Source organism: Crocuta crocuta, unplaced genomic scaffold (assembly GCF_008692635.1).
Source record: "Crocuta crocuta isolate KB4526 unplaced genomic scaffold, BGI_CrCroc_1.0 scaffold348, whole genome shotgun sequence".
Taxonomy (NCBI): Eukaryota; Metazoa; Chordata; class Mammalia; order Carnivora; family Hyaenidae; genus Crocuta; species Crocuta crocuta.
In genome coordinates, this window is record NW_027529573.1 from 2,600,599 (window position 1) to 2,623,789 (window position 23,191).

General features: G+C 46.1%; 1 protein-coding gene across 3 annotated transcripts in view; it reads left to right on the forward strand.

Annotated features, from left to right (window-relative positions):
- Window positions 1-1,244: 1,244 nt before the first annotated feature.
- ASCC2 (activating signal cointegrator 1 complex subunit 2) overlaps window positions 1,245-23,191 on the forward strand; it is a 39,744-nt gene continuing 17,797 nt past the window's right edge. The window contains exons 1-8 of one of the 3 annotated variants that reach the window (XM_077761622.1): window positions 1,245-1,318; window positions 5,894-5,991; window positions 12,514-12,672; window positions 13,042-13,212; window positions 14,730-14,859; window positions 20,140-20,207; window positions 21,090-21,200; window positions 22,279-22,391. In XM_077761622.1, coding sequence (XP_077617748.1) covers window positions 5,911-5,991; window positions 12,514-12,672; window positions 13,042-13,212; window positions 14,730-14,859; window positions 20,140-20,207; window positions 21,090-21,200; window positions 22,279-22,391 — 833 coding nt within the window. In that variant the 5' untranslated portion in view covers window positions 1,245-1,318; window positions 5,894-5,910. Of the gene's footprint in view, window positions 1,319-5,893; window positions 5,992-12,513; window positions 12,673-13,041; window positions 13,213-14,729; window positions 14,860-20,139; window positions 20,208-21,089; window positions 21,201-22,278; window positions 22,392-23,191 lie in introns of those variants that run through there. The other 2 variants (XM_077761623.1, XM_077761624.1) reach the window with 2 other exon arrangements.

The following is a 23,191-nucleotide window of genomic DNA, read 5'->3' on the forward strand; positions in this document are numbered from 1 at the left end:
CAGAGCCCATCTCCGCTACTTTCTTAACATCCTGCATTCATCACAAATCCTTATAGCTTTTGGTTTTCTTGCCACCCCCATCTTGTAAGCTTCTTGGGGCCAGGTACTGTGCTTGTCATTCCTTATGACCCCAGTGCAGACAGCAGGGCCTGGCACTAGGAGAGTGCTGGATAGTATTTCATGACTCACAGGGCTGGGTTTTGTGTTCCATTAGGGGATTCCATAACACTCTCATGATAATGGCAGTGGTGGTTTTTGAATCCTTACCAGGTGCTAGGCACTGAGGTGAAGGCCAGATTGTGTATTTTTTTAAGTTTATTTATTTTGAGAAATAAAGAGAGAGATAGAACCAGAAAGAGAGAGGAGCAGAGAGAGAGGGGAGTACCAAGGATCCAAATCGGGTCTGTGCTGACAACAGAGAGCTGGATGCAGGGCTCGAACTCATGAACAGTAAGATCATGACTTCAGCTGAAGTTGGTCGCTTAACAGACTGAGCACCCAGGTGCCCCTCGGTTATGAATTTTTAAGTAGCTTTCTATGACGATTCTAATGCATAGCCAGGTTTGGCAACACCAGCCCATACTGCCTAAGACATTCTGTGGAAATTTTGCATTTTGCTTTTAAGATGGCTATATGCAGTCTTCCTGATTTGAAACAAAAACAAAACCAAAAACCTGTCTGCATTGCATACACATAGGAAAGTGCACAACTCATAGGTTTGTACAATTTGATGACTCTTCCTAATAGAACACATTTATTGGAATGTCCCCAGTCTCACTTTTGGCCTCTTCCAGTCATGAGCTCCAGAGGTAACCACCATTCTAACCCCATCACCACTCACTAGTTTTGCCTGTCCTATAAGTTTCTATTAACAAAATTTTAGTCTGTAACACTTTGCTTTTTCCTGCTCAGCACCACGTTTATGCTTTTGACTTGTTAAAACTACTCTTTTGGACTAAATTTGTAAAGCAATGACTGAGAAGTTAGGAAGGAGGTGGAAACCTGAGATCCTGTAAAGCCAGGTACAATACTAGTACTTTCCAATAGGTTGAACCTCTTGGGAGAAGAGAGGGGGCAGGGCATGCGGTTACAGTCGAGCTTGTTCCTTGTTGGGGCGGAGTCTTAAGACTGGGGGCGTGACCACGGGTCTGTCTTCCCGAAGGCAGTTAGCACCGGGAACGGGGGCGGGGCCGAGGCTTCCTGTCTGCGCCTGCGGAATCGCCGTTTGACCCCGGAAGTATCGGCGCACTGGGAGCTGTCACCGTGGACGGAGGCGGCGGCGGCCGGGCGGCACAGCGCCGGTAGTGGAGCCGCCGAGGTGAGTGCGTGGCTGGGCCCTGCCGAATAGGGGGCATCGGTCTGGGACGAGTCTCCGGCGGCCACGGGCCTCCCAACCTGCCTGGCGAGGCCGAGACTGACGCTGCCCCAGGGGCCGTGTGTCGCCCCAGAGGCCAGGCCGCCAGAGCCGTGAGTCTCGGGTTCGAGGCTCAGCCCCAGAGTGACCTTGGACAAGTCACAGACCTCCTACTCTCACTCTGGGTTTCAGTTTCCTTAGAGTTCATTCATTCGTTCAACAAATACATGTCTAGCGCCTCCTTCGTACCAGGCGCAGATCTAGGCGCTGGGGATACAAACAGCAAGACAATCAAGGCACCCGCCCACATGGAGCATACAGTCCAGTGGGAGGAGACAGTCAGCGACACATAAAGGCACAAGATAATTAAAGATATGACAGTAACAGCGGAGTGAATACTTTAGATCGGGCGGTCTGCGAACCTCCCTGAGGAAAGTAATATTGAATTGAGACTGGAAGAGTGATGACAGTCAGCTGAGCAGCAGTAGCCCTGGGAACTCTCCCAGGCCTTATTGTAGTTGGTGCTTGCACCAAGCTCACCTTCTATAGAAAGCCATTTTGGCTTCTGCTGCCTTGCTTGGCATGAAGGATGCACTGGTGGACACAGATGGAAGTTAGAGCCTTTTTGGAACTTAGAGTCTAGTCTTTGCCTAGTTAATTTCTACCCATACTTGAGATGAAAACTCAGATCTTCCTTGACATGCTCCCTTCCTCAAGTTCGTTCTCTCTATTAAGTGCTGTCACGGCCCAAGGGGCCTGACCTACATAGCATACATCATGGTATAACTGGTTTGTATGGCTATTTGATCCATATCTGTCTTTCCCATAAAGAGTGTAAGCTCAATGAAGGGCAGGACCAAGTCTATTATTTGTCCACCTTGGTATTAGTGGACATGTCAAAACCAGGCTTTAGTGCTTGGCACATAGTAGGTGATCAAAAATGACTCATCATTAATCATTAATATGGTCTTTGCTCTCCAGGGGTTCATAGGCAGCTTCTCTGCCACCAGGTTATTGTCTTTTCTTTCTGATTATATCTCTTCTCTACTTAAATGACTCCTCACTGCCTTCAAATGAAAGACCAAAATTTTTTAGTATAGCATTGGAAGCTTTTTTTTTTTTTGAGAGAGAGAGAGAGAGCAAGTGACCAGGGGAGAGACAGAAAGAGAGGGAGAGAGAATCCCAAGCAGGCTCCCCACTGTCAACACAGAGCCCAATGTGGGGCTCTATCTCCCGAACCGTGAGATCATGACCTGAGCTGAAATCAAGAGTTGGAGACTTGACTGACTGAGCCACCAGCTACCCCTGGAGGCTCTTTTAAAATGTCTTTGTCTTTCCTATCCAATCTCACCTCTACTATCATCCCCTTCCTGACCCTGTGTTTTCAGCCATGCCAGATGTCTCCTTCTTCCTTCAAAACGACTGGTTCTGAGTCTTTGTTCACACTTGTTCTTTGCTTGGAATGCTCTTCCTAACCATCTTTTCCTCCTATCCTTCAACAACCACTTATGGGTCATCTTACCTTTCTCTGCTGTGCTTGTTTTGGAAATTTCCTATTACAGCTCTGATCACACTGAATAATCATTTATATGCCCAGGACCTAGAATGTATTCAATCAGTGTTCGCTGAGTAAATGAGGAAATCCAAAGTGTTCTGCCTATAGTTGGGACTTATAATCACAACCATACTTCAGTGAGTGCTTATTATGTGCCAAGTACTGTGTTGAACACTTAACATTGATTACTTCTCACATCTTGATTTTACAGGTGAGGAAATCAAGGCTTAGGGAGTTTAAGGAACTGTCTCAAGGTCTCAAACATGAGTAGGAAAAGGTGGAGCCAGGATATGAACCCAGGCTGCAGAACTATAAAACTGTCTTCTAACCACCACATTAGCCTGGGTCTGAACCACCCTTACAGGCACTGGCTTGTATGGGTGGATTTCTTATGAAATCGGGTAGTTGTCTCTACCCATCTTGGCCTGGCCTCTGGAGCTTGGAACTTAAAGGACAAAGAGCCACCACCTACTATGGCTCTTTCCCCAACCTAGGTCCCTACATTGGACACTCCCACAACTGTCTTTGGAAGGTGAATATGGAAAGAATGAGGACTGTGAGTCATTTAGGTTCTGTCTGGTGAGCAGACCCCTGGTGTTTCCACCTGCCCTCCCAGCATCACTAGGGGGTTAGGAAATAAATATTTTTAGTATGTTCAGCATAAGAGACCCAGATGCCAAGGCAGAAGGCCTGGGCTTCAATTTCAACATGGCCACTAATGTATCTGCCTTCAGCAAATCAGAGTCCCTCATTGGACATCTGAACATAATAATCCTTGTCCTTAACTGGGTTGTTGTGAGAGGCTAGTAAGATAGTAACTTGATTAGAAATACTGTATGTGCAATATGTATACTTTATCTATGTTTTGCAAAGCTGAGAGGTGAAAACTTACCCAAGCCCCTTTCATTACTTCACCTTATGATTATTTTGAGGCCACCTCGTGTGTGCAGGGAGCACATGTCTAACCCACTGAGATTCTAGAGCTGGAATAAGCCTTGAGGACTAGACAGAGTGGTCCTCTCTCTTTTACATCCTTTTAGAATGGCTAGCTCACAGTCTTTTTTTTTTTTTTAATTTTTTTTTAATTTTTTTTTTTGAGACAGAGAGAGACAGAGCATGAGTGGGGAGGGGCAGAGAGAGAGGGAGACACAGAATCTGAAGCAGGCTCCAGGCTCTGAGCTATCAGCACAGAGCCCAATGTGGGGCTCAGACCTACAGACTGTGAGCTCATGACCTGAGCTGGAATCAGAAGCTTAACTGACTGAGCCACCCAGGCGCCCCTCACAGTCTTTCTTTAAAACAGCCCATGAACTAAGGTTCTTTATGTACCAAGCTGGTTCTTACCTCCTTACCTTTGCTTCTGCTGTATCCTCTGCCTGGAGTACCCTTCTTCCTGACTAATCTCCACTATAAAGACTCAATTCAGGCTCTCTTGATACTTTAGGCTCCCTAGAAGTGCTTTCCTGACAACAATACCCAAGTTCAACTACACTATCACTAGACTCAGTACAGCTAATGGTTAAGAGCCAGCCAGCTTCACCAACTACTAACTGAGTCCCAGGGAAAGTTTCTCCTCTTCTCTGAGTCCCTGTTTCCACATTGATGAAATGGGGATAAAAATAGACTCAACCTTAGAGTTGTCACGAGCATTAATATATGCCAAGTGTGTTAATGCTGAAAAAATGCCTAGGAAAAGCACCAGCATGTGATATGCATGTTGCTGCTGCTGCCATTATCGTTGTAATTATTGGACTGTAAGCTCCTGTGGACAGAGCCCCTGCGTTATCAGTCTGTCTTAATAACACCAGGGCCTGGCCTGATACCTGAGATACGGGACACCCTGTAACTCACAGCTGACTGAGCCCCTCAGCTCCTCTGTGAGGTTCTCAGGAGATGACAGATGGTTTCCTTATCCCAGCCTCAGTATGTCTTTATGTTGTCATTGAGACTGTGCTGGCCTTTTATGGGATGTCTTCTATTAGTAATTAGGGGCCTAATTCACTTCCATTCCATGATTCAGCCAATATGCGTGTCCCTTTCTGTGGGTCAGGCCAAGTAGAATTATGGAGAGAACATTGGATGGGAAGACAAGAGACATGATGTCTGCCATTCAGTGACTCTGAGGTGGGGTTGGGCCTCTGCAGAAGAGAGCTCACACTGGCAGGTTTCTGTGAATTCCGTTGTCCTCTCTGGTCCTTCTGTTCATCCATGTCCTTTTTCCCTGAAGCCTAGGGAAGTTGTAAAACCTTAAAACTCTTTATAAGTGAGGAAAGGCTCATTACTCCATTCCCTCAAAAATCTGCCAATCTGGTTAGAATTCTTAAGAAAAGTGTCCTCATATTCAGTCACTCATCAAACATTTGATGAGACCAACTCTGTACCAGGTCTGTCATGGAAAACATAGCAAGAGAAAAAGAGCCCAGGCACTGTCTTCACAGAACTCAGAGGGACCACAGAGTTGGAGCCATAATGAAAACAATCTATATACTTTTTTTTAGCGTTTTATTCATTTTTGAGAAGAGACATAGCATGAGCTGGGGAGGGGTGGAGAGAGAGGGAGACACAGAATCTGAAGCAGGTTCCAGGCTCTGAGCTGTTAGCACAGAGCCTGATGTGGAGCTCAGACCCACGAACCATGAGATGCATGACCTGAGCTGAAGTCATACCCATCCGACTGAGCTACCCAGGTGCTCCCCAAAATAATCTATGTGCTTTTAGCTAATACGACACAAAGAAGGTGGGAATATATCCGAAGTCACTTGGAGAGTGTTTTCCTCCTCAGTGAGAAACTGCTGCATTGGTCAGAAATTCACCTCAGTCTGAATTAATAGGTGTGGGAACTGGATCTTCAAGGCCAAAGTCAGGAGCCTCCTGAGGCCAGAGGGTGAAACTTCTCTCTTGGCTCTGGGATCAGTTCCAGAGCAGGCCCCTTCCACCAGGAGCCTATGTGTCTGCTCTCTTCTTCCCATCCATATTCCTTACAGGAGGGTCACGCAGCACAATGCCATCTCTGCCCTTGGACCAACTCCAGATCACCCACACGGACCTGAAGACAGGAAAACTGAGGACTTCACCAGCGCTGGTGAGCCGGTACCTTGAGGCCGTTCAGCTTGATATTATCATTCTTGCAATTTCAGAAGCAAAAAGCAAATTCCTCCTTTATCTGTTCTAAGAATGACCCGAGGGCCACAGTCAGTAATTCAGTAGCTGGGACCTACTAGGTCCTTCCAGGCCCAGTTGCAGAAGTTTCCTTTCTGCAGCAGCTTGAATTTGAGTAGTATTTTCCATGTTGCCACCCGCCACCTTTCCTCTAAAGCATTTCGTTTTGAATTAGAGTCTCATGGCAGTTCTGACTCAACCTAAGCTGGCCTAGAAAAAAGATCCAGCCCAAAGTCGGGTTTGGGGATTTGACCCTGCGGGAAGTGTTCAGGTTTCAAGTAGGCCTTTTTCAGAGCTATCTCACCTATTATCCACACTTCAGGGGGAACACCAGTTTCAGAGGTCAGCCTGTCTTTTATTGTAGTGGGCTAAGAAGCACCACCTGCCACATACCAACTCTGCAGGGCTTGGGAGACTGAAAAATAAGGAGGCTGTGAGTGTGCCGATTACTAGCTGCAGAGAGAGATTAGGGCTGCGGAGAGGTGCCAGACTGCTGCAGGAGACACATGTGGGGACTGGAGCCCACAGCCCCTTACTGTTTTCCCAAGGATATGAGCTTCCTCAAACAAGGTGGCAGGAAGTATTTTCTAGGGGGCTTGAGTAAAGTCGTGGGAAACAAGAGCTTGGTATTTTATTTCCTGCTTTCTGGATGGCTTCCTTTTATTTTCTAATTACTCTTTAGTAATAGGACTTAACATTTGTAGAGCACTTTCCTTGGGCCAAACCTTTCTAAACACTTTGCTTGGATTATCTCATTTAAGCTGTACCATAGACCTGTGAGTAAGTGTTTTGATTGTCCCCATTTTACAGATGAGGAAACTGAAAGTTCAGGGTCACGGAACTGGGAAGTTAGGGGAGCCAGGATGGGAGCCTAGCTAGACTGACCCTCATACCCTTAACTTTTCTGCTAGAAAGCCTGCGAGTTTGTTTTCATAACCTTTTTACGTGAGGAGGATATTTATCAGAAAATCTACAACTGTTCTGCTCAGTATAGTAGCCATAGTAGTCATTCGCCACATGTAGGGATCGCACACTTGAAACATGGATAGTTTGAAGAACTGCATTTTTAATTTAATTTTAGATAATTTAAATTAAAATAGCCCGTGTGGTAAATGTGTACTGTATTTTTTAGCATGGGTATAGAACAGTTCCATTAACACAGAAAGTTCTGGGGCTCTTGGGTGGCTCAGTTGGTTAAGGGTCTCACTCTTGATTTCAGCTCAGGTCATAATCTCACAGTTTGTGAGTTCGAGCCCCATATTGGACTTTGTGCTGACAGTGCGGAACTGCTTGGGATTCTCTCTCTCCACTCTCTGCATCTCCTCGCTGCAGTCTCTCTCTCTCTCTCTCTCTCTCTCTCACTCTCACTCTCATTCTGTCACTCTCACTCTCTCACTCCCAAAATAAATTTAAAGAAACATTAAAACACACACACACACACACACAAACACAGAAAGTTTTGTTGGGCTGGTGGAGACTGACTCCTTAGGTAGTTCACTCTGATTTTCCACCTCAGTTCTTCCCCATGCACTTAATACCTAGGTTGCAAGGCTGTGGGCTCCATGAGAACAGAGACCTGGTCCCTTCCCTTCATTCTGTTTCCCAGTGCCAGGTTCATTTCTCTCAGGAAACATTCAGTAAATGAGTCAAGAACTCCAACTAGGCTTTGTGCCAGATGCTGGGGCTACAGAGAAAAAAGACATGGTCCCTGGCCTTGAGGGGTATATGGACTAAGAGAAAAGCAGACCAGTAGTTTCTCTATAGTGTGATCAGGGTTGTGATAGAAGTCCAGGTGGCGATATGAGTGCAGAGCCCAAGCCACTGATCTAGACTGAAGGACTGTGTAGGGCAGGGAGGTCTTGGGCACGGTGGTGGGGCACGTACAGCTAGGGGAGGCATCCTGAAAGAGGGGAGTCCCAAACTAGGTATTGAAGGGGGAATAAGCACTAGCCGGGCAGAGCAGTGGCAGAAGGACGAACCTGGCAGGAGGACCCAAGTATACTGTCCTGGAGTCCTGAGAGGGCCTGACTCCTACACCAACCACCAGTGACTTGGGTAGAAGCGGTATCATTGAGTTAAGGCACACAAGCTTTGTGTTAAATCTCACACATACTTGGCCATGTGACCAGAATATAGTAAGCACTCGATAGTGGTGATGATGACAACAGTGACAGTGGCAGAAGCTTCAAATGGGAAGTAGGTGGGAAGAAGGATCAGCTGCCTGATCAAGGAGTGGTCTTATTGACCATGTTGAAGAGATATTTACCCACTGTATATTTGTCTCTCTCTCTCTTTTTTAAGGTTTATTTATTTATTTTGAGAGAGAAGGAGAGCACAAGTGGGAGAGAGAGAGAGAGAGAGAGAGAGAGAATCCTAAGGAGGCTGTGTGTCATCCACACGGAGCCGGACACAAGGCTCGATCCCACAAACTGTGAGATCATGACTTGAGCCAAAACCAAGAGTTGGACGCTTAGCTGACTGAGCCAGCCAGACGCCCCTGTATCTTTGTCTCTTTAGTCCCAACTTAGGACAAGAAGATCTCTAATCAAGGGACAGCCACTATGCTGCCTTTGCAGGGTGATAGGTGGAGCTAGTGTTTATTGAGTAGCTAACTGCACACACAGCACACGCTTGGTGCTCTTGAAAATCCAAAAGAAATTAAGTCTTGGGCCAGAATGAGTGAATGAGGTCTTGAGGAAGACAGAACTCACATAAGTGGAACATTTGGAGAGCTGTATAAAATGGTTTCTTATCAAGATAAGCAGAATAGAAGTTTCATGGGCAGGGAATGTCCAGAAAGCTTCACAGAGCAAGTGGGACCTGAGCCAGGCTTGAAGGGTGGAAGATACAGCTGGAGTCTGTTGCTGTCTGCCTTGAAATCTCCCATGGCTCCTGTTACCTACAGAATAAAGTCCCCACTCTTGAATTTGGCATCCAAGGTCCTTCAAAGAACTTGGTGGGATCTAGTCCTTCATTACACACCTTCATTCTTTGTCCAGCCAGTAAATGTATACAGAGAGTCAGCTCAATGTCAGACACTATTCTAAGGACTGGGAATGCTGTGGTGAGCAAGGCCCAGATGGCTTCCGGAGACCCACAGACTAGTGGGGGAGACAGAGAAGGCAGGCCTTCCCTTTTTACATAACCTTATTGGGGCATCATTGAAGCACACTAAACTGCACATATTTAATATTTATTTATTTTTGAGAAAGAGAGACAGAGCGTAAGCAGGGGAGGGGCAGAGAGAGAGGGAGAACCAGAATCCAAAGTAGGTTCCAGACTCTGAGCTGTTAGCACAGAGCCCAACATGGGGCTCAAACCCACAAGCAATGACAGCGTGACCTGAGCCGAAGTCGGATGCTTAACTGATTGAGCCACCCAGGCACCCCTAAACTGCACATATTTAAAGTATACAATTTGGGGGTTGCCTGGATGGCTCAGTCAATTAAGCATCCAACTTCGGTTCAGGTCATGATCTCCTGGTTCGTGAGTTTGAGCCCCATGTTAGGCTCTGTGCTGACAGCTAGCTCAGAGCCTGGAGCCTGTTTCAGATTCTGTGTCTCCCTCTCTCTCTGACCCTCCCCTGCTCACGCTGTCTCTCTCTCTCTCTCAGAAATAAATAAAAGATTTAAAAAATTAAAAAAAATAAAAGTATACAATTTGGTTGGTGTTGACACTAGTATATACCCACAAAACCATCATTGTAATCAAGATAATGAACATTTCTACCACTCTCATCAAAAGTTTCCTTGTGCCCTTCTATGTCCCATTCTTTCCTCTCTCCCCATCTGCAGTAACCACTGATCTGAAAGTACTTTTGATACAGTTCAGCAGGTGCTGTGGTTGGGAAAGCACAGAGAGCAGGTGTTTGGGGAGACCCAGTGAACCCCTAACCTAGTCAGGGGTGGGAGTTGGGGAGACGAGGTCAGAGCTGAGCAGGGATAAGCAGGGAGACCAGGATGGCACGTGGGTACTGTAGGTCACTCAGTAGGTCAGCAGCATAAGCTTTGCTTCACATCTTGCCTCAGTTGCCTCCTTAGCCCTGTGACCTTAGCAAAATTCCTGAACCTTACTGATTCTTTGTTTCCTCCTCCATAAAATGGGGAGAATACTACCTCCCTTTTAAGTAGTTGTAGATAAAAAAGAAATAGGCTGTTGGACACACCTACTCAGCAGCCTGGCATTGGGCAGGTCCCTGTTAAGTGGTGGCTTTAAAAAAATTTTTTTTTCAATTAATTTATTTTGAGAGAGAGAGGGACTATGCATGTGTGCAAGTTGGGGAGGGACAGGGAGAGGGAGAGAGAATACCAGGTGCGTTCCACACTGTCAACATAGAGCCCAGTGTGGGGCTCAGACTCACAAACCCTGAGATCATGACCTGAGCCGAAGTCAGATGCTTAACCGACTGAGCCACCCAGATGCCCCAAGTGGTGGCTTTTATTAGCACCATTCCAGTGTTCTCTTCCTCCAAATCTATTTCCCACCACTCAGTGCATTCTAGGTCCCTTTTATTTCATGGCCCATTTTTATCCCTTCTTAAAATACCATTTCTTCCCTCTAAAAATCCTTCTTAGTTTTCAAAGCCCGCTTAGATGCTGCCTGCTCTGGGAAGTTGTCCCTTGTCCCCCAGGTGCAAATAATCACCTTTTACACTCCCACGGTCCCTTTGCCAGTTTTGAGCTGTCACTTCCTCTGTTTTGTGCTCACTTGATGGCTTAGATGTGCATCTGCCCCTCTGGAGCATAGGCTCTGTGAGCACGCAGATGTTTTCCTCATGTACATGAACATGCACATGGCACACAACAGTGTGCCAGTAAACGTTAGTAAGATTGCAAGGAAGGTAGAATTTCAGGGTGTGTGTGCGCGAGCACATCTGTCAGAGGAGTAGGGGGCGATGAGTAGCCCTGCCTAGGAAGTGACCTAAGAGAGGAGATGTCAACATATAGAGGAGGGGAAGAGCTTAGAAATCAAAGAGATGAACTTAGGTCCTAGAGAGTAGATTTGAATTTGTTTCGGTCAGCAGGATTCCATTTTTCAAAAAATTTGTACCTGGAAGCCCACTGTATAAATCTTGATTTCTTTTTTTTTTCTTTTTTTTAAAGTTTTTATTTATCTTGAGAGAAATAGAGAACGAGCAGGAGAGGCCAGAGCGAGAGGGAGACAGAAGATCCAAAGGGGGCTCTGTGCTGACAGCAGAGAGTCCAATGCGGGGCTTGAACTCAAAAACCCATGAACTGTGAGATCATGACCTGAGCTGAAGTCTGAAACTTAACTGACAGCGTCACTCAGGCATCCCTTAAATTCTGATTTCAGTGAGAGGGGTTCTGAAGACCCACCTCTTAGCTGGCCTCCAAGGAATCCTTGTGTGATTCAAAGACTCCACAGTTTGAAGACTTGCATTAGGCAGTAGGGAGGCATAGGGAGTTCTTGAGAAAACTGACCAATCAGTCATGACTTTCCTGTCCCCCTGGACTGACAGACCTGGAAGTGGGTGGATTATGGTTGATAACCGCTGAGATGTTGCCCAGCCTTCCTCCTATTACCACTTCCCCTGGAGAAAGCAGCCCTTATGTAGTCAGAGGAGAAAACTGAGCTCATCTCATCTTTAAGGTGAACAAAATAAGGTTTGTTCATGGCAAGGTAAGGGTTGGAAGAAAGAACTTGTGATTCTAAGCTGAGACCTGTTATTTCTGGATTAGCATCTTTAACAGAAAAAAATTCCTGAGGTTTTTTTCCCTCTGATTCTAAGAAGGATACAGCATGATACATACAGTATGATACTGTTTTATGTAAGAAAGATGAAAACAGATCTGAAATACCTTCTATGGGTATATTTTCCCATAAAAACCTAGAAAAGGCCTGCAGGGACACTTACCAGATGGTGAGTGGTCACCCCTGGGAGGACATGGGGACAAGGAGTATCGTCCAAGGAGACTCCCCTCTCGGCAGGGTTGTAGGTTTTGAAAGAAAAGATGTGTTCTCCCTCATGTAATTACACAATAACTGAAAAATCAATACACGTATAGATTTTTTTAATTGGAAAATATATTCAAGCCCTCATTACCCCCCACAAAAGGTAATCACTATTAGCTTTGGGATGTTACTCCCCCCACCCCGCCAGTTTTTTTTAACCTGTGTTAAATATATACTTCTTTAAAAATCCCCAAACTGCTTATATTAGATAGGTTCATATCCTGCTTTCTCTTCCCTTGACCTTTCCCCATGTCATTCAATATCCTCCAAAACACATGGTTTTGAATGCCTGCCTAGTGTTCCCTGGATGCAACCAAGCCCCCTTTGTTAGAGACACTTGGTTCTTTATGCTTTAAAACTCCTTGGAGGGTCACTGGTTGGAACAGCCAAGTGTTGTCATTGCTGTGGGTTGGCAAATGGGCCCTCGCTGACTAACCTCTGCCACGTTAACACGTGGTTTTTGGATCCGTAGCACCCCGAGCAGAAGGCAGACCGGTATTTTGTGTTATACAAACCGCCCCCTAAAGACAACATTCCCGCCCTAGTGGAGGAGTACCTGGAACGCGCCACCTTCGTAGCCAATGACCTCGACTGGCTCCTGGCCTTGCCTCACGATAAATTCTGGTGCCAGGTAACATTCTATCAAAATTAACACTAAGACAAAGCACATGACATGCCGTTGGTTGGTTGCTGTCGTTGTTTTTCTCCCCCTAGGAGATGCTTTTTTCTCTACTTCTTACACTGGATCCTTAACAGCAAATTGTGGTTTGGATTGTTCTGTCTTGTATCACGATCTTAATGATGTTTACACAACGCCTTCCAACATGTCATTTTTAGAAACTTGTGTTTAGCCCTCAGCTCATTCATACCTCCTTAGTCCCTTGGGGTTGGAGTGTTTGCCTTAGGCCAGGGCTGGTAGGCCATGAGCCCTTGCGCAGTCTACCCACAAGCCCTTGGGCCTCAGTGACAAATCCTTGCTCTGATCTGTTGTCTGGCATAGGTTATCTTCGATGAAACCCTGCAGAAGTGCCTGGACTCCTATCTGCGCTATGTCCCCCGAAAGTTCGACGAGTGGGTGGCCCCGGCCCCTGAGGTTGTTGACATGCAGAAACGGCTCCATCGAAGTATTTTCCTCACTTTCCTCCGCATGTCCACTCATAAGGAATCCAAAGTAAGCCCCTGATCCAGCGACAGGGCGCCACCTGACACCTAATACCTCTGTGCCCGACTCTCCCGCCCCTGGGAAGGAAGGCTCTGAAAGTGTCGCGTTTCCTCTTTGTCTCCCCTCTGCCTTTATTCCCACCATTGGGGAAGAAATCTGTGCCACCCCCCTTATCCGCAAATTCACCGGGTCTTTGTTACATCAGGTATTTTCATCAATAGGAGCCGAGGGCCCTTTGCCAGTAGACATGTGACTGCCTTTTTTTTATGCTTCAGAGGGTGAAAACATTGATTCTGATTTGTTAAAGGAACTTGTATGTGCTTTTTTTTTTGAAAGTTTTTTATTTTTTAAATTTTTGTAAAGTTTATTCATTTATTTTGAGAGAGAGGATACAAGCAGGGAAGGAACAAAGAGAGAAGGAGAGAAAGAGAATCCCAAGCAGGCTCCACACTGTTAGCACAGAGCCCGATGTGGTACTTAAACTCACAAACTGTGAGATCATGACCCAAGCCAAAACCAAGAGTTGGATGCTTAACCTGCCTGAGCCACCCAAGTGCCCCTAAGTTTATTTATTTTTGAGAAAGAGAGGATGAGCAGCGGAGGGACAGAGAGAGAGGGAGACAGAGGATTTGAAGCAGGCTCTGTGCTGACAGCAGACAGCCCAATGTGGGCCTCGAACTCACGAACCACAAGATCATGACCTGAGTCGAAGCTGAATGCTTAACTGACTGCACCACTCAGGTGCCCAAGGAACTTGTATGTACTTTTTAAAAACACTTACTTTTATTCCTCCAATTTTAAAAATAATGCTGTCTCTAAACAATTCAAGCATTGCAGAAATATTTTGTGGGTAAAGTCACCCACAAAATCCCTTTCCCTGAAAATAACCGCCATTAAGATGCATATTCCTTCAGGGAATCTTTTTCCATTTGATATATGTATGTGTGTGTACATTTATTTTTACAATAGGATCTTGCTTTTTGTTTTTAATTTTGTAGTATAGAAATTTTTAAATACATACAAAAGCATAATGAATCCTACATACCCATCACCAGCTTCAATAATTATCAATATTTTGCCAATCTTATTTCTTTCTTCCCCTGAATTTTCTTTTTTTTTTTTTTCTGGAGTATTTTATTTTCCTGGAGTATTTTAAAACAATTCCAAACATCATGGTAATCTACCTGTAAATATTTTATTTTTATTTTAAATAAGTTCTGTACCCAATGTGGGGCTTAAACTCATTACCCCAAGATCAAGAGTCACATGCTTTACCAACCAGGTGCTACAACCCATAAATATTTTAGGATGAATGCCCAACCAACTTTTTATAGTGTATTTTTGCTTCTTCTTACATTAAAATGAAGAATAGCTATTGCTCCTGGTCAATATATGAGGCCCAGATGTGTCCACAGTGTGGACAGACCTTCATTTATTAGCCTGTTGTTTCTTGTGAGTTTGCTATTCCTTCACAAAGATATGCTTTCAGACAGTCTCTCATCCTGTCTCTCTGCACTGTTCCTTAGGAACACTTCATTTCCCCCTCTGCATTTGGAGAAATCCTCTACAATAACTTCCTGTTTGACATCCCAAAGATCTTGGACCTCTGTGTGCTCTTTGGAAAAGGCAACTCGCCATTGCTCCAGAAGATGATAGGTACGTAAGGCACAGGGCCTGGAGGGCTGCACGGACATGGCCCCCACATGCCAAACTAGACATTCTAAACGCGGCACCTCAATGAGCACAGGGGGATTCAGAGCTGCGGTGGCAGGTGGGGCTTGGGTATGACCTTGCAGATATAGGTGTGTCAACTCCGAAAGATGCGACTGGGTGGCCATGGGGGAGTGGAGACAACACTGTATCTCAGGGTCCCTCAAGGATCTTAGTATTAGGCCGCATGCCAGCCAGTTGAAGTAGTGAGGAAGTTTGCTTTGATGGTGAGAGTAGGAACAGCAGTGATTGCTAACCTTTGTGTGAGTGCTCACTGGGGGCCCAGCACCCTGCTGAGTGCTCCTCCTGTGTGATCTTAACGGATCCTCACAGCAGCCTTGTGATACGACCCTGTAATACCACTATTTACAGACAAGGAAATGGAGGTTAAAATGAGGGACTTGCCTGAGAGGCCATGACTAATAAGTGGCCAAGCTGGGATTTATGTCACATAGGCCTGACTCTCGAGCTCTTGCTCTTCGTCCCTCCCTGCCTCAAGGATAATAGGGCTGCCCCCAAAATGTCATCATTTGTATTGTTGCTGAGAATAGATGAAGACAGAGTTCAGAGAGGACTCTTTTGGGTTGAGAAAGGAATAACTTCAGGAGTTGGATCCCATCAAGAGGCCGTGGGCCAGAGGTACCTGGGTGGCTTAGTCAGTTGAGTGTCCGACTTTGCCTGAAGTCGTGAACTTGTTCGTGGTTTGTTTGTTCAAGCCCCACATTGGGCTTGCTGCTGACAGCGCCGAGCCCACTTTGGATCTTCTGTCCTCCTCTCTCTGCCCCTCCTCTCCTTGTGTGTACACATGCTTTCTCTCTCTCAAATATAAGTAAACATTAAAAAAAAAAAGCAGTGGGCTGGAAGGTTTCATCACAGACTGGAACTTGGTTGGGATATGACAGAGGGAAAAACGCTGCAGTGGATTTCTCTTTGATTTGTTTTGATGCTGTCAATACAGAGCCCAGTGTGGGACTGGATCTCATGAACCGTGAGATCATGACCTGAGCCAAAATGAAGAGTCAGGCGCTTAACTGACTGAGCCACCCAAGCGCTCCAACCAGTGGATTCCTCTTTGAACCACGGCTGATGGTATTGGGCCAGACACAAAGAGGTGCTCACCCAGGGCACCACTGTCGGCCCTCCTCACCCTGAGATCATAGGACATAGTTTCTCAATACCCAATTACAAAGCTAAGTTTTCCCTTGAAATGGGTTGCTTCTTTCTTTTCTCCTAATAATAAAGGTAATAATAAAGATAATATATGTTAATTTAGAAAGCTTGGAGGGAATATAAAATGTAAAAAAGCAGGAAAGCAGTTACCAAATTCCTGCACCCAGAGACAATCATTTGGTGATTATTTCTTTCTAGTCTTTTCTCTATTTTTCAAAACCATATCAGAGCATAATATATATGAAATTTCACATCCAGCCTTTTCATTGGAATAGCCTCTGATTTCCCATTCAAATCTAATTATTCCCTGGTCATCAGTTCATTTCTTTGACTTTCCCAGAGAAAGACTCTTCATAATGTTACTGTGGACTGAGGGCATGGGGTGAGTGAGCAAAAACAGGCATGATTAGTTAGAGAAACAGTTATAGGCCAGTCTGGTTAGAGCAGAGCATGCTGGGAGGGCAGCAGCAGGAGATGGGGAAGGGGAAGCTGGGGCCGGTTCAAGGAGGGCTCTGTGCCAGCCTTTAGCACTTGGGGAAAAGTATCACTTGGTGGCTCAGAAAGCAGGCTCTGCCCAATTCACACCCCAGCTCTGTTCCTGACTGTGTCACTTTGTCCAAGTCAGTCAGCCTCTCTCAGCCTCAGTTTTCTCATCTGAAGGGTGGGAAGACTAATGATACACCCACCTCATAGGATGGTTGTAAGGATTGGCATAGTGCCTGGCTCATTACAAGCGCCTGGTGACTGTAAGCTCTTAGTGTCATGAGGCCATGGGAACTGCGAGGAGGAGATATCTGGTGTCAAAGTTTATTTGGCAGTATGCCAATGGGGAGGGTAGTAACAAGAGGTTGAGGAGGGGACCAGTGCTTCAGTGTGGGTTTGAAGGTGAGAGCCTGGTTTGGCTGCTGGAGCAGAATAAAGCAGTGCTTAGGGAGGTCAGCTGGAGGGAAAAGACTGAACAATTCTGGAGAAAACTGGTGTCGGGTGCAGGGAAAGGGCCTTTGGGCAGGACGAGGGAGGAATGGAGTGGGTTGTGAGTGGAGGCATAGAGATCTTTGGGGCATGAGATGCTGGGGGAGAGCATTTCCAGGTGGACAAGGGTAGAGTGAGAAAGCCCCTAATCTTTTGAGTCACTGACTTCGTTGAGAATCAGATGAATCTTGTCCCCAGAAAAACATACCACCTTATAGATTTTGAGGCATTTTAGAATGTTTTTAGCCCCAGATTGAGAACTCTTAATTGGCTTATTTAGGAGAGCCCTTTCTTCGGCTCTTAGAGGGTGGTTAATGGAAAAGAGGATGAGAAAGGCACCCAGAGTCCCTTCATTGTGTGTGTGCTGGGGTGTGTGGATTGAGGGGAGTATGGAGGAAGGGCCTGCAGACACTCACACACACACACACGTACACATGCACGCATGCATGCACACACACACACACACACAGCAGCTCTCTTTCCAACCCAAAGAGGTGGCCTCCACTTTCTGTACCACAGAAGCTCTTGAGCTCTTGGTGGGGAGATAGCAGATGAGCCATAGTAGTAGAGTTGACAAGGGAGAAAAGGAAGGAACAAGGGAACTGGCTGATTTTCCTTTGGGCAGAAGCCCTGTCCTTATCTAGCACCCCCAGCCCCCTGTACACACACCTGGATTTTTTTTTAAACTTCAAGGTTGATATTCTGAATCAATAATTATAATTTTGAAAGTAGGGCCTTTCAGTTAGACTCTTGGAGCCTCTTTTCGAAAGCAGGGGTACATCAGGCCTTGGCCCTACCAAGAACTTGCACTGATCTCTTTGGCAATACCTCCCATTCACCTGGGTTTCTTTTCTTTCTTTCTTTCCTTTAAAAAAAATTTTTTTAACGTTAAGGAGGGGAGGGGCAGAGAGAGCAAGACACAGAATTTGAAGCGGGCTCCAGGCTCTGGGCTGTCAGCTCAGAGCCTGATGCAGGGCTCGAACTCATGAACTGTGAGATCATGACCTGAGTGAGCCGAAGTCAGACACTTAACCAACTGAGCAATCCAGGGGCCCCCCTTTTTTTCTTTTTAAGTTTGTTTATTGTGAGAGGGAGAGAGGGAGAGAGAAATTGGGCCCATGCATGCACAGAGGGAGGAAAGGGTCAGAGAGAGGGAGAGAGAGAGAGAGAAAGAGAGAGAGGGAGAATCCCAAGCAGGCCCTACACTCAGTGTGTAGCCCAATGTGGGGCTTGAACTCACGAACCCTGAGATCATGACCTGAGCCAGAATCAAGAGTCAGATGCTTAACCAACTGAGCCACCCAGGCGCCCCCACTTTTCTTTTTCTCCCTCTGGGTTTATGAACTGCTTTAGCCTGAGAAGGTTGTCCTTTACTTCTTAACAGTTTCTTTGTGAAATTGAAAGTCAGATCTTCACTGTCACTGGATCAGATAAAGGAGAGGAAAGGGTCAGTTGTGAAATGTGATCTGTTTTGGTGCTTGTAAAACATCCCTGTTACTCAGGCTTAAGCACTAGAAGGATTATAAGAGAGCGCCTTACCCCATGCCAGGTGGTCAGGGTGTGGTGGGGTCCACTGTCTGGTATGGGGTGAGGGCAGAGATCTGCTCCTAATGCCTGGGTCAGGAGGCACTGCCTGGAGAAGGTGACACCTGCCTTAGGGTGGACTGAGCTCTGGGAGGTCACTCCAGGGATGGGAGGGACGGGATGGGACTTGTTCTCTGAGGTTGAAGAGGTGTGAGAGAGGAATGCAAGGCAGGAAATGGGGAGAGGGTGGTTGGAGATGCTGCCAGGGCCAGATGTCACATGGCCCTTTGTGCTGTGGTCAGGAGTTCTGTGACTTGACCTTGAGGATACCATTGGATGGGAGGGTTTTGTGAGAAAGAACAGAACCTGGTGGGGAGACAGCTCAGTCCCTCCCTGCTGTCAAGATTAGAATGTGAGCACAGATGGTCAGGGAGTACCTTTACAGGTTGAGGGGTCAGCACCCATCTGGAGGTGGGATGCACTGAGCAAGCTCATGCTGCTAAAACTCAGCTTTCTGGAATCAAGCAGTGAAGTGGCATCCAAGAAAGTGTTTACAGAAAGTCTGGCTACATAGTGACTTGCTTACTCACCCAGCCCCATCTGGCCTTTGATCTCATTGATTTTTCAAATCCTCCGGGATGGGGCAAGGGCTGCAGGGTTTTCATTAAGGGAGGCCAAGGACACACCTGCCCAAGGACAAAAGACTCATAGAATGCAGCACATCCTGACAGTCAGCCAGCCTTAGACTTTAGGATCGTGGTGGGATGAAGAATCCTGGCCTCTCCTTAAGGGTGTTGGCATTTTGTGTCATCATGTCTCCTAGCTTGCTGTGATTTTCCTTCCTTCCCTCACCATTTGGGCAGCCAGAACACTTGGTTACTGTTCCAGTTACCATATGCTCTAACCTACGCGCTCACAGCAGCCGCGCTTGGAGGTAGTAAACATTCGGAAAGGAGCTTTGTTTTTTAAGACAACTGCAAATGTGTGGTAAACTTAGTTCGAGATCTCTCTAAGGCTTCTCACCTTGGAGGAGGATGGATTAATATGGCTAGCATATTCAAAAGCAGAAGGTAAGAGAATTTCTAGACAAATTTCTCCTTAGTGTCTCCTCACATTATTAGAGGTGTGGCCTGGCAAGAATCTTGGATTATAGCATCCAGGTTTCTTGAACAAAGAGATCATATCTTCTAATTTTCCTGGATGACTAATTCCCACTTCCAAAGCCAATGCTGTCATACAAGGCACGGTGCCCAAATGTGATCACACCCTGGGGACATCAGGACAAGCTGGTTTGACCAGGGCAGGCCTTTTATGTAATTCACTAGGCAGAGGTGCTTAAAAGGTTAATTTGTACTGAGTAAAGTCCCTCCCTCATGCTGGGGAAGTTTCTAGGCTGGGCCAAAGCTCTGTGCCAGCAGGGCCTGGGGCCAGGACTGCTCTAGTGCAGACAGGCTTAGGAAAAGGGAGAAAGGTCATAGAATATGCTGGCAACCATTTGTAATGTGTCCTCCCTTCCCCCACTGTCTTTTCCCAATTCCTACTTTTCTCTTCTCTTTTCAGGAAACATCTTTACTCAGCAGCCAAGTTACTATAATGACCTGGATGAAACCATGCCCACCATCCTTCAGGTATCAGCTCTCAGCCCTGCCCAGATCCCTTCTCCAACTTGGTGGTGTCCCTGGACTTTCCTGGAAGAGCCTGGGAGAAATGCTTCCTCCCTACCTCTCTCCAGCCCCGTCTCCAGCCAGTCCTTGTGTCTGCCCCTCAGCACACCCTCTCAAATTTGCGTTTTTCCCTGCTTGAACAGAACTGAAATCTAAGGGCTGTCTAGCACTCACACAAAAAGAGCTTGGCTTAAATTGTGTGCTGTTTGCCAACAGCTGTAAGGCTCTAAGGATACCCCTCTCAGATACCCATGTTTCTCATATAAGAGCTTTAAATTTCTATAAAATTGTTTTATAAAATAATGTTCATTGTAGAAAATTTGGAAATTATGAAAAAAAAAACAGAAAGAGGAAAATTAACCCATAATCCCACCACCAAGAAATTCCACTATTCACGATAACTTTTTAGGTTAGTTATGTGCTAGCGTACTTAAGATGGTGCAATGAGTTAAAGACATACATGATTTTACGATGGACTCTATTTTCTCCTCACCGATGATTGCATCTTCAGAGAATCCAAAGCATATATAATATGTTGCTAAATATACATATATTTTTCTGACTATGTATCTTAAATATTTATTACCATACATTTGCCCAGCATATCCATTCAGGTAATATCTGCAGGACTCTGGGGGCTTCCATACATTTTGTCTTTTTAATCCTCACCACAATCCTATAAGATTGTGCCCTGCACCCTGTCATTGTCTCTGGTTTCATAGAAACACTAGCATATAGTCCAGAGATTCCAAGGTAGCTTTCAGATCACCCGTCCCAGACTGCAGGTCAGGGGTCCTAGCTGTTGGTGTGACAGGATGTGGGAGAGTCTCTTCTTGTGTTTCACAGGTTTTTAGCAATATCCTCCAGCACTGTGGTTTGCAAGGGGACGGGGCCAGCGCCACACCCCAGAAGCTTGAGGAGAGGAGCCGGTTGACCCCCAGCGACATGCCTCTCCTGGTGAGGTTACACTTCAGCCCAGCCTCTTTTTGGCTGGCAGGGGACCCAGCAGCTTCTTCCCATGTTTGTGGCCCTTTTTACCCAACTCCATAAGCAGTTATTCCCATCACACAGGTTTAGACCATTTCAGCAGGCTTTTATTTTTCCCTGGGAGCTTCACTTATGGAGTAGTGGAAAGAACAGGGAACTAGAGGTCAGAGGATGGGGGTTTAGTCTTCACTTAGTTCAGCGCAATGAGCTCATTCGTGTTATTCACTGAGCCCTGTGTTCGTTCAGTGAATTTATACTGAGGAGCCCCCAGCATGTGTGGAGACTTCAGGATAAAACTGTAGGCAAAAGCAGACATGGCGCCTGCTCTCATGGAGTCTGAGTCAGAGGTGGATACTTAAGGAGCCTAGACATGCGTCAGGCCTTATGCTAAAAGGCCTAAAAGGCCTAAAATCACAAGAGGCAGAGCAGGAAAGAGGCAGCTGTGAGCTGCCCTCCTGGAGCTTCCAGTCTCTTCGGAAAATAGGCTTTAAACACATGTTTCAGAAAGACACAGAGTACTGTGGGAGCAAGTCATTTTACCCCTCTGAACCTCAGTTTCCTTCTCTGTAAAATAGAGATCCTAACAACTGCTTAGCCTCCTTTCTAAGTAGTCAAGAGACTCAGGAACATGTATGTTCTGTCCTCTTCAAACTGTATGAAAAATATGGACTTGATATTGTTGTCCTCAGTAGAATGTGCTTTTGTGTGGGACCACAGGCATTGTCTTCAGGTTCAGGGGTGATTCTCTTTCAGCTTAGAGGAGAGAAGTATATTATCCTAGATGTAGAAGTAACCCCAGAGCTCATTGGGTCAGTGCCCATTGGAGCTAAGATAGCAAGACCTGAAGTAGGGAGATTGAGTAACTTGTACAGATGGTGCTCCTCGAGATGGACCAGCCAGGCTTTGCGCAAATGTCTAGTTTCTCATCCCCCCAACAAGGTATCTTCCTGTTGGCTCCTCCTGGCTTTTGTCAATTTTGTCTCAGACCCACTACAGAGCTGTGTATGGGGGTGGAGGAAAATAATGCAGTGTTTTCTTTTGGCAACAGGAATTAAAAGACGTTGTTCTCTACCTTTGTGATACCTGCACTACACTCTGGGCCTTCCTGGATATCTTCCCTTTGGCTTGCCAAACCTTCCAGAAACATGACTTCTGTTACAGGTACAGTAGTAGTTCTGACTGCTGAAGTAGAGGTTGTAGTTGACATCCTCCATCAGCAGATACTTACTGGGTACTTAGAATGTGCCAGGCCCTCTTCCAGCCTGAGTGTACAGCAGTGAGGACAACAGAGAAGGCTCCTGCTTGTGTGGAGCCTACATTGTATTTATTTAGTTAGTTAGTTATTGTTTTTTAACTTTTATTATTATTATTTTTTTAATGTCATTTATTTTTGAGAGAGATACAGAGCACAGGTGGGGCAGGGGCAGAGAGAGAGGGAGACGCAGACTCCGAAGCAGGCTCCAGTCTCTGAGCTGTCACCACAGAGCCCAATGCAGGGTTCAAACCCATGAACTGTGAGATCATGACCCAAATCGAGATCAGGTATTGGACGCTCAACTGACTGAGCCACCCAGGCACTCCAAGCCCGCATTTTAGAAGCATTCCCATTTTGGGCTAAGAACTAAGCAGGGGAGGGAATAAAAAAACCCAGCAACCAAGAACAGGGCAGTTTTAGTTCAGTTCTGTTGTTTCAAGGTTCCTATCACGGACAGGTACAAGGGAGTAACAGACAATAAGAAGTGGTCTGAGAACTTCAGCATCTAGTCTAGAGCATGCACGAAGAAACAGGCAGATTTGCTGACTTGTGGGGCCAGCCGTTGTGGCCATATTATGAAGTGCCCTGGGAACACAGAGGAGGGAGGCAAAATTCCATCTGGTGAAATAAGAGGTTTCAAAATGGCTCTTAAGCAAGATCTGGAAGAATGAACAGGAACCTTCCAGACAGAGTAAGATTACATTAG